The following is an 11558-nucleotide window of genomic DNA, read 5'->3' as shown; positions in this document are numbered from 1 at the left end:
TTGTGTATATACAAAGAGATCCAATAACAAATTTGTTATATTATCATTATATGTTGATGATATACTATAGCTGGAAATGATAAGAGATTTGTCAATGAAATCAAAGGATGGTTATCATCTCATTTTGAGATGAAAGATATGGGTGAAGCTGCATTATTCTTGGAGTCAAGATTTCAAGAGATCGCTCAAGAAAATTAGTATCTCTTTCACAAGAACCATACATTAAGAAAATTCTTGAACGATTCATATGCAAGATTGTAAACCCATAGAACCCTATCGCGAAAGGCGAGACTTTAAGTCGTAAAATGTGTCCGAAGACTCCACAAGAAAAGGAACAAATGAAGAATGTTCCTTACAAAGTGTTGTTGGAAGTCTCATGTATGCCATGATGTGCACTAGAGCCGACATCTGTTATGCCATGTGTTGGTAAGTAGATACCAGTCCGACCAGGACAAGCACATTGGAAAGCAGTGAAGAGAATCTTAAGATATCTAAAGGGACAGCTGATTTCTCATTATGTTATCAAGGAAATGATTTACACTTGAGAGGTTACACCGATGCTGATTGGGGAGGAGATTTAGATGAGAGGAAATCTACTTCGGATATGTTTTCTTACTAAATGGCGGGGCCATATCTTGGAGCAGTAAGAAACAATCATGCATAGCCTTATCTACAACGGAGTGAGTTTGTAGCATTTTCAGCTGCAGTACAAGAAGCCGTTTGGTTAAGACGGTTCATGAATCATCTGGGAATAATTAATGTTGCATTAAACCAGTAAGAATAAACTGTGATAGTCAAGCAGCAATAGCATACACTAAGGATCCCAAATATCATGGTAAAACGAAACACATAGATATCAAATATAATTTGTGCGAGACTTGGTGGCACAAAAGGAGGTGAACATGAGTACATATCTACGCATGACATGGTTGCGGATCCATTCACAAAGCCTATACCAAGAGATCTTTCAATAGACATGTTAGATCTCTAGGCTTACGTAGGTGTGAAGTGCTTATACTTTGAGATTTCCCAAAATTGTTCACATTGTGTATCAATATTAAATAACAATATTGTCAGCTCAATTAAGATTTATGGAACATACATAAGAAGTATATATATATATACATATTAGTTATGTAAATATTATATATGTCATTTTTAAAAGCATGTCGGACAGTTAAAGATTGGTCTTCTCACACAGGCAATCGCCTCCATTACTTCGTAGGGATGGAGATGAGACGATTTTAAGCTTATATCTGGTGATAATAGAGAGCCAAGCTTAAAAAGTCAACGTCGCCTAAAACGAAAATTAAAATATGTCATAATGAAATGTGACCATAAGTGATAAATGACCACTTTATCTGTCTAATTGCTAGATTAGAGTTCTGATGAATTAAAAGTATGTAAAGTGAACTCAAGTTAGACATTAGGTATGTCTGAACTAAATCTGTACAGCTACAAGAAAAGAGACATGCACTCCATGGGAAAGGAGGAATGCTATAGCATATGATTCATACACCATGTGCAAAACATTGACCAAAGGGTAATGAAAGTCAAAATCTCAACTTTAACATTGTGTGAGACCCTGAGTTTTTAAGAATAAAATCTCATAGAATACCCTTGTTACTCTATTCTGTTTCTTGAAAACTTCATTTAATGATTGCTATCTTAGAGTGTTACCAAAGGATTAAGATAAATTCAATCTGCTGGGACATTTCTAGAAAAGCAAGTAAATGAAAGTTGCAAGAATCGAGAAAAGAGGAAGATTACGATTTTAAATTATACATTATAATCACGTGTATTCATTGGTCGACCAATTATGTTTACTTTTATGTAAAGATAGAACATAATTATGAATAACACGGATTTTTTTGTAAATGAGATTGTTAGAAAAATGTGATAAGTAATCTAGGGTATTGCATACAACATAACAACTGAGTTTCACAATTCGAGAAGTTATATACTCCTAACAGATTTATGACTAACGTGCACTCGAAGTATGCATGGTCACACGGCATATAATAAAGTATGAACCTTAAAGAAGCACAGAGTCTCATCATGTGTGTGGGGAGATATTGGATAATACACCATGATGAAGGGGTGTGAGAAGTGTAAACTGTCAAAGACAGTTTCTCACGAACCTTCCCATATAAAAGGAAGGTTTTTTCTTTTAGAAAAGTTACACACGGTCACTTCAAAAACGCAAAAGAAATATACGCTCTCTCTCTCTAGAATTTGAAAAACAGAAATACGATTTGTGGTTTTTCTTCCAGATTACTTTGTTGCTTCAGAGATAAGGAAATGAGGTATTTATGCTGTGTTAATTCATGTAGTTCATTTATGTACAAAGTGATTGCAATGGTGACTATGATCTTGGGATAATGTTAGGATATATGTTATTCTATTTAATTTCCAACAATATGATTTATGAAATCAGATATTTTCGTACCAAAGTAGCGAATAATTTTGAGTTTGTGTTGGTGTTGGCAAGGGCGGAACCAGGAATTTAGTTTGGGTAGGGCATGAAAGTATTTTCAAAATATAGATAGTATATTGGATGAATATTGATGGTTCAAAAACATTCATTAATTGAAAATAATCATACTTTAGGGGATAATATGTAAATAGTGGCTGTCTTCTAAATTCTAATATGTAGAGATTATGATTTTCTTTATTCAAGACTGATAAAATAGAATATTTTTCTTTAATGTTAGGAAGTGAAACTATAAATATGTATAAAATAAATACGTGGGCTTTTAATATATAAAGATTATTATATTGTTTTTTAAAACAATCTTTAGGTGGCTTTCTTGAAATTGGACTGATATGGTAAAGATAAAAACTTTAGGATCAATACAAAATTCAGTCAATTTAGTAAATAATTTAAAAAAAAATACGACCCCGGCTGTAGCCGGGTCTGCGACTCTGCAATACACTGGGGACTGGTTCGCCCGTGTTGGAACTTGGAAATACAGTAAGATTAACTAAAATAAAATAAAAATAAAATGATGCAAGCTAAAATGATTTGGAAGAGATAATAGCTACTTTGGGCTCTTAACCCTTTTAACAAAGTTCCGATTTCATTCTTTTTAAGCCCATTTATTAATACAATAATCCCTCTTATTGGGCCTCTGTCATGAAGTCCATATTAACGATCGTGTTCTATTGGCCCCATTTTAGAAATACTACCTACATTCTGTTAGGATAACTACCAATAAATTTACCATGTGATTGAAAAATGATATAACTTGAATTAAAAAAAAAAAAAAAATTAATCTGTAATAAATCAATAAATAGAAAATATGCATTTTTTATTATAAAAGTACAAAATTTTAAAACCTAAAAATATTATTTCAATTTTTAATCTTATGTATATTAAGATTCGAAAGTAAATTCTTAGTATATGTAAAGAGGAGTTTGAGATTCTTCAAAAAAATAAAAATAGACGATAGTCCCAAAATGCAAGAATATAAAACTCATTAATTACATATTTGAAACCAACAGGAATTAATATCGTCTAAGTAAGAAATTAAAGTTGGTGTAATTAATTATTGGGAGCATTATAAATTTGTAAAATAAGTCCTTTATATAAAAGTAGACGACTTTTTTACGTTTGTCTTAATGACACTTTCTCATTCAAAAGTTTCAAAATACAACTTTTCACCAAAGTTCATATTCCATTAATACCCAAAATACACTTCATTTCCAACGAGGTTTAACGAGTTACTGAAACCAAGATAAGAGGGATTTTGTAAAGTGGAGGCTGGTGGTTCGAATGTGATCAAATGGTGGTGACCGATTGAATATTGCTCTAGAAATCAAGTAAAAAAAGGAAACCTTAGCTTTGAAATGATCAACAATTGACGAAAAATCAGATGCCAAGATGAGAAAAGTTTTGTAGAGAGCAGACTAGAGGTTCAAATTATGGTGATAGAGAGAATTTTTGCCGTTGAAATCAACTTTGGATATTAATAGAATATTAAGTTTGGGTAAGAAAGTGGTATTTTGAAATTTATTGTAGGGAAAGGTCATTAAGGCAAACATTGGGTTGGGAAAAAGGTTTACTCTTATATAATTACTTTTATTCAAGATTAAATATATCAAAATTACAATAGGAACTATTAAGAAAGGTCAGAGCTAAATTCAGAACTCATGTAATATCTAAGCTTGGCAGCTCTTATAGTTGTTTTGGTGCTTCAGTCTTCACTTCAACAGCTTTAGCAACTTTTATCAACTTTCAATTGTTTTTGGGAATTTGTTTCATGAGCCAACCAGGATAATGTGTGATTTGCTCTTTAACTTTTATGAAAAAAGATGAGGATGGATTAGATCTTAAGTCTTAACCACCCTTTTTATTAATGTCAAAAACAAACCTAGATTTCTTTTGGGTTAAGTCTGACGGTAGATGTCTACCATTACCATACACCGACAAACGTCCAATGAGATCATGGATGGTTGATCTAATTGGAAGGTTGGCGGTTGCAGATTGCGGGGTAGATTTTGCTTTAGCCAGCCGCCAGGTACCTAGTACTATAGCTGTTTAAGTAGAACCAATAATCCTACCACCACCTAATTAAACAAAAACCTTATGGATATGAGCTATTTTTGCCTTCATAGCACGTTACTTGTTCTATCCTAATTCAGCAAATAAGTCTCATCAAGTCTTATTTAAGAGGGTTCATAATAAGTGCCAGTGAGGAAATATGATAGATTCTTTTATCCCCATCTTCATCTGATCATGACTGATCAAAGCTTCTAATAGCTAAACCTCGGACCACCACACTAGCGACAGTAAAAGATAATGGTGTCCTAACAAATAGGTCCACAGGTAAGTAGGCAGCTCATCCATGAGAAAATCAATTAATTGCAGAAGTCTTCAAGAAGGTGAGTCAACTCAATGTCCTCTACTATTTCTATAATAGCATTATTAATAAAGAAAAAGCTAAACCACCAACTCCCAATTTTATTGACTTCATGTGCCCATGAATTAATTACACACAAGGTGCTTCAAAGTTACATCAATACTTTGCCTTAGAACTGTTGAGAAATTCCAAGCTAGAAATTAGCAACCTAACCTAAGTCAACACTATCTGACAAAATCAGCATTATTAAATCAAACTAGCACTACAAATTCTCTAAAGTCCATAAAAGTGAATTGACATATAGAATGCACCAAATCAAGTTTGCACTTGTTATATTTTAAACCAAGCAAGGTTTGTCAATACATGATAAAAAAAATCACCACCAAAGAAAAAATGGTTTGTGCGAAATTGTCTAGTTTGAATTAATTCCAAAAAGTTTCTACAGTGGTGTTTTTTAAATATCATAAAAGAACTTCTGAAATAGTTTCATGTGTTCAGATTGTAGAGAGATGGCAACTGATAAGCTCCCATCGTTTGTAGGGCTTGGCAAGATAAATGATAAACCCTCGTATGCAATCCCACCGGGCCCCATAAATATGGGTCGACCCCACCCAAAATCCGCATCATGTATTGGCAGTCTAACCCAACTAGTAATCCCAAGATTTGGACACCTAAATGTATGGGCACCACGAACTAATGCTGATAAATCAGGCTGAAGCTCTAGGTAATCAAGGGCTGACCTTAAATAGTCATTGTCCATTCGAACCAATGCATCATGAATACGACCTGCAGCATACCATGTAGGCTTTGACTGGAGATCACCTGCTACTGCTATTGGTGTGGCCGTAAATATCACATTTCCAAAGTAACCAGGAGGAAGGGGGGGGATTAATCTAGCACGTCCGTCTGTTGCTATGTACAATTTACTCTCTTGATCATCAGATAGTCCACGTGCCTTGCATGCAGATCTCCACACATGACCCGCCAGCATCTCATATGAGCTATAGTTGATAGTGTTACCATCTTCTTTGGCCTTGGCTTTGAGGATGTTGAGCTGGTCCCGTGTCAATTTGAAAATGGAGACAGCTGTAGGCTCAGAAACTGATGGCAGAGGAGTTTTCAAGACAGGAGGTGCCTGGTATTCAATGTGTTGGAAAGTAGGTTGAGGCGGATCCCGGGCCCGGAGCAAAGTTCGGTCGATGAACGGTGGGATGGTAACATCAAGACCGCGAGCAATGTCTGACCATGTGTTCACAAAGTGGAGACCAGAAAATCCATCTGCTGCATGGTGTTGCATACCAACACCAAGTGAAACTCCACCACATTTGAAGTGAGTGACCTGCAGAAAATGAAAATGCCTTGGTTGGTGAGCTAGAGTTCCAATGGCTCAAATTGACTGTAGTGATTTGAATTTGGTTGGTGTACAATTACTCGTTAAGCGTTTTAGTTCAATTTTGGTAGTGTGTCCCCAAATGGGTTTCAGCTATAACCTAAGCGAAATTGGCATGTAAAAACCACTGAAAGATTTTTATAAACTTGAAAACATTCTCAATGTTCAATGAGAAAATCTCAACCCAGACATATATATTATAAGTCTTAGTTATGCCTAGATAACAAAAAGTAAAATCAGAGAAACCAGAATCCAAACTCATGCTTTCATTATTGCCTTAAGAGCAACTTGTATGTATAATCCACAGTTCACAGACCATAAAGACATGACAAACGAACTCACCAAAAAAACCATGTTTAGTGATAAGTTTTGCAAGTATTAATTTCAATCCTGTGTCTTCCCAGGTTCGTCTTCTTTGTTATTGTAGCTAATGCTTTACAGTCTTTATTTTTATTTTTATAAAATTTTATAAGACGCTGTTAAAGTATAATAAACAAGATATGAGGTAGGTACCTCAATGGACTAGAAATCCAGAAAGAGATCAAAAATCCAAAACTAGACAGTGGCAAAATATGTAAAAGATAATATTCCCTTCCCTGTGCCAAAATAAATAAACTATACAAAGTTCGCCCAAACTCCCTCTCAATTAAGTATGAAGAAAAAAGAAGTCCTTAGATTCCTTAAATGTTGAGTGACCTGCGTATTAAACTCCCTCCTTTATTTCCTCAGGCTCACCTAAGTTTCAGATTTCAGGGCCTATATATAGGAAAAAGAACACTTTGATAACAGGTCTTTTTCTTACCTTGGTGAATGGTGAGGTAAAAGTTGTTTGAAGATGCATAAGCTTGTTTCATATCAAAAAAAGCAAAAAAATTGTCGACAGGAAGAAATTATCAATTTTTTTCTCCTTAGGGGGGACAGGAAGAATTATCATTTTCGGTGACAGAAGCAATTAGGGACCAAGTTGGTTAGATGCTTAAGATAAACGTATGTTAGGTGACATCATCGCTTCATGGTGATAGTACCAATTTCATTTATGTGGGCATGTGTTAGGAAAGCAATAGGTGGTGTGCAATCATCAAGATCAATAACAAGGTGCCTGTGCAATTCATTTGTCTCTACCTTCCTAAAGCAAAATCATTAAATTATAATTGTTTGAAATGCAGTATCATTAAATTGTACAACGACACGGTTGCTTGAAAGTTATGAAATTATAGTCACAAAAAGAAGAGCTCTCAATATGAATGTGTTGAAAAAATATGAAAGATGCACCACCTCAATTACCACAAGAACATCAATATAAGCATCAACCTCAGTTTCTACATTCATTATGTTGATGTGACATTTTAACCTATTTGTTATTACACCTTAACCCCCATTATAGGAAAATGTTATGCATCCACCAATAGAAAGAACAGGATTGGTCTCTAACCTATTTGGAAAAAGACTTGCTCTATTTCATTTCATGGCAAATTGTTCAATACTTAAAACTACGACTTCCTATAACATAAACGGGTATATACGAAATGGCAGTGACTACTTGAATCGTAAGAACCGGTACTATGAACTGCAAGCCTGTATATAACATCAAAAAGTATTTGAAAGCCTTTTACATAAATAACTGTTATTTTCCTGCTTTTAAATAAACTCGTAGAACTTCTCCATTCCACAGTAAATCAAGTATATATGAAGTTCGCATTTGCTATTATAATCATAACAAATACTAAAAAAGGCACTTAAAAGCATTTGACGATTTGAAAGAGCTTTTCATATTATGGAAAATAATTCCCCTGCTCAAGATATCTTATTATCCCAAACTTTTCCGCCACTAATCCATCACAACACATCAACTAAGCTCATTAAAATGTGGTTTCTATTCAAGTAAGCTAATTAAAACTGGAATTAGTTGGAGTAATATCAAACACACTATATTTCTTGTTTCACATTCTATTACTTCAAATATCTTATCCTAAGATATCTTGTCCAAAGTCTTTTCTCCATCCATCCAGCTCATAACTACCAACCACCTAAGACGCACCAAATTTTAGCCCCTTTTAATAGCCCTATTAAATGCAAGAAACATCAAAATAATTGAGTAAGCCATAACATATAAAGAATAATACTACACATACAATATTTTTATACAATATTATGTGACAAAAGATGATTAGGTGAAAACTTAATTTTAATTTAAAATCAGTCAATCATATTTACCACATAATGTTGTATGAGAAACTTTGTATATGTAGTATTACTCATATATAAAGCATATGATCACCACATACTTTCATTAAAATAATACTACATATACAAACTCATCCATACAAACTGACATGTTTAAATGTAATTGGATGATTTTGAATTAGTGATAAATTAAATAATTAAAGTAGATGATGTGTCAAACATGCAAAATAGCCACCTCATGAATGAGTTTGTATGAAAAGTTTGTATATGTAGTATAACTCGGGAAAATCAGATCCTCAAATAACCAAACAAACGTCTGAAGAACCAGAAACAATCACTATCAGAAAACAGCAACCATCATAGTAGGGGACAACCTTACCGTGACAAGTTTTTTCCAGCCTTAATTATCACCCGCAATCTTACAACAATAACATTCAATATCACACTTAGAACTTACATGACTCCTAAGGGATGGCTATATTGCCAAACCCAGTAACGTTACCTAACAATCCCAAATTACCAATCCGGCAACAATAGCACACCAGTAACACACTATGCCCCACCCCAAAAGTCAATGTTTAGGTAAAACGTAAAGTCTAGTAACATTTGCTATATTTATACCTTAATAAATCATTGCGACAACGACCCGGCACCGTAGCACAGTAAACAAATCCAAGAAAGTAACCTTGATGGTAAATTGATATAAGGAAAGGAAAAGAATTTTAAAAGTACCTGTAACACCAATAGGGGATACGTAGAGATCCCGCCGGAGTAATCCACCGTCGGAATGAGCTGCTTGAGCTCCAAAGTGGGCGCAAAGTCACCAAAATCATCAACAACAGAAGGGGTTTCGGCCTCAACAAACAAGACGCCTTCAGCATTACAATCAATCTCAATCCTCCCATCTTCGTCACGCTTTAACCGTCCAGCCATGGGGTGGAACGGCACCAGGGCCTTGCCGAGAGCCTCCTTGAGGACCTTACCATCAAAGAAATTTTGGGCCCCGGTGGGCCGATAGAAGTACACGCTGGGAGTGTGAAATCGGGGAACCACCAGGTCCACGTTGGAGTTCCACAGCGATATCCTCGGAGTCTCCGCCGACGGCGGGACCATCGTTGACTCCTTCACGGTGATTATCATTTTAAAAAATTACGGGCCGTCGCCGGGCTGAGAAATCGAAATTGAAAAGTTCGAGTTAGCTTATAAATGTAAAGGAAAGTTGAAGAAGAGTCTAACATCTACTGAAATAAAGTCAAGTTTCTTGTGAGTAGTACACAGCATCCGTCTCTTTGACAAATATACGCAAGACACTAAGACAGTATCACTAGAATAGACAAAAATTAATAAATAAAATATCAACATATTTTAATGTTTATTAAAATTCGAGGATTTGATTCATTCAATTAGCGAGTCCGCCATGAGCAAATTGTATAATTTTCACTTAACCCCAAATGTTTAGTATTTCACAAATTGGCCCTTCTAACAAAACTCTGATTCCACTCCCAGAATCCACTACAGGATGAATCCGCCCCCGGATATATTAATTTTTTTTTAAATAAAAAAACAAAAAATAAGCATGGGAAATGTTGATGTTGATTTTGGTAGTGTGGTATGTGGGTCCCAAAGCGGTTGGTACGTTGCAGCTAGATTCTAGGTGAAGTGAACAGAGGAAAGAATTTATCAGTTTCGCTGAAGAATGTTGAATTCCTCGAACTCGGCGAACAAACAATGAACATCAGAACAAAGTAGTTTCGTTCTATCTTTCAGGATTTAAACATGATTTGGAGAAAGAAAACAAATCAAACAAAGAATCAGAAAACAGAAGAAGATGAAGAGGAAGAAAGAAATTGAATTACCTGAACAAAGAAGAAGAAGAAACAGAAGAATGGATGGATGAATGAATGAAATGTTAGTAGTACACAGAAAGAAGAAGAAGAAGAAGAGCGTTTAAAACAAAACTTGTCTTCTTCTTCTTCCAAAAAATGAAGTTACAGAAGAGAACTAAATAATAAGTGTTGTGTTCTGTCATTCACCTACCACCGCCCACTAAAGCTGACCATAAACCAACTGCCACGTAAGCACCCCCAAAACTCCTATTCCCTTGCCACCCACACTCATTATTTTGCTATGTTTCACCCAACAAAAGTAATCTCTCTACTCAATCAACCTCATCATCAGGTTAGCTTTATTTTCCCCTGAGGTTTCCTCAAATAACAATTCCCCCCCAATGTATCTAAATAATTTATCGAGTAAACAAACTTTTCCCACCCAAGGTTTGCCTTAATAACACTTTCCCAACTAAAAAATTTTCAAAACACCACTTTCCCACCTAAAGTTAATATTCTGTCACTACCCAAAACCAATTCCAACCAATTTGGGTAGTAAAAATTCTCTTATTTACCACCATTTAAACCTCCAGTCTCCTCTCTATAAAAACTTCTCTCAAACTGGCATCTAATTTCTCGTCGATTGACGACCACTACAAAACTAGGGTTTCCTGTTCTTGTCCAATTCTCTAATAGAGATATTCAATCGGTCACCACTATTTGATCTATCGGCCTCCACTTTATAAAAACTCTCTCATCCTAGATCATGGTAACTCGTCTAACACAGATTGAGAAAGTGAAGTGTATTTTGGATATTAATGAAATATAAAAGTTGGGGTGGGAAAGTGATATTTTGAAATATTTTGGGTGGGAAAGGCATTAAAGCAAATCTTGGGTGGGAAAAAGTCCTTTACTCATAATTTACCCCTTATCGTCAATCTTCTATTAGGATTTCGGTATTTAAGTTAACGAAACTAGTGTAAAATGTATGATCAATCCTACGTATCATAAAATATATCCCAAAATTTACATCTCATATAATGTCAAATCTCATTTAGCATTATCATATCATTCACCAAATCACCACTTTATTTACGTGTCAAGGATTAAACATCATTTAGAATGAGAATTTTGGGATAAATTATTTTAAATATGTAGCACTAAAATCTCAATGGAACAATGAGAATACAGAGTAAATCGTTATTTCTGATATCTGAGGGGCAAATTGTTAGTCGAGGAAACCTGAGGTGTAAACTTTTTAAACTCTTTCATCATTTACTTTGTCTTCTCTTGTGT

General features: G+C 34.8%; 1 protein-coding gene across 2 annotated transcripts; it reads right to left on the bottom strand.

The window, feature by feature from the left end:
• Positions 1–5161: 5161 nt before the first annotated feature.
• On the bottom strand, positions 5162–10397 carry LOC116132253 (shikimate O-hydroxycinnamoyltransferase-like). Of its 2 annotated transcripts, XM_031417908.1 has the most exons (3): positions 10293–10397; positions 9169–9603; positions 5162–6201 (listed from the first exon to the last, which is right to left on the bottom strand). In XM_031417908.1, exons 2-3 carry the CDS (start codon positions 9574–9576, stop codon positions 5317–5319), a joined length of 1293 nt encoding a protein of 430 aa, XP_031273768.1. In that variant the 5' UTR covers positions 9577–9603; positions 10293–10397; the 3' UTR covers positions 5162–5316. The 2 variants fall into 2 exon arrangements, with proteins under 2 accessions (XP_031273768.1, XP_031273776.1); XM_031417916.1 differs by lacking the exon at positions 10293–10397 and having other exon boundaries at positions 9169–9675.
• Positions 10398–11558: the final 1161 nt, after the last annotated feature.

Source organism: Pistacia vera, unplaced genomic scaffold, assembly GCF_008641045.1.
Source record: "Pistacia vera cultivar Batoury unplaced genomic scaffold, PisVer_v2 Contig1071, whole genome shotgun sequence".
NCBI classification, from domain to species: Eukaryota; Viridiplantae; Streptophyta; class Magnoliopsida; order Sapindales; family Anacardiaceae; genus Pistacia; species Pistacia vera.
Note: the sequence above shows the minus strand (reverse complement) of the source record. Positions and strands in the feature narration are given on the sequence as shown.

Excerpts from the sequence above, each read along its gene's own strand:
- LOC116132253 (XM_031417908.1), bottom strand. The coding sequence starts at position 9,576 with ATGATAATCACCGTGAAGGAGTCAACGATGGTCCCGCCGTCGGCGGAG. Across the intron at positions 6,202-9,168 it reads ATCCCCTATTGGTGTTACAG|GTCACTCACTTCAAATGTGG; the intron begins GTACTTTTAAAA and ends CATTTTCTGCAG.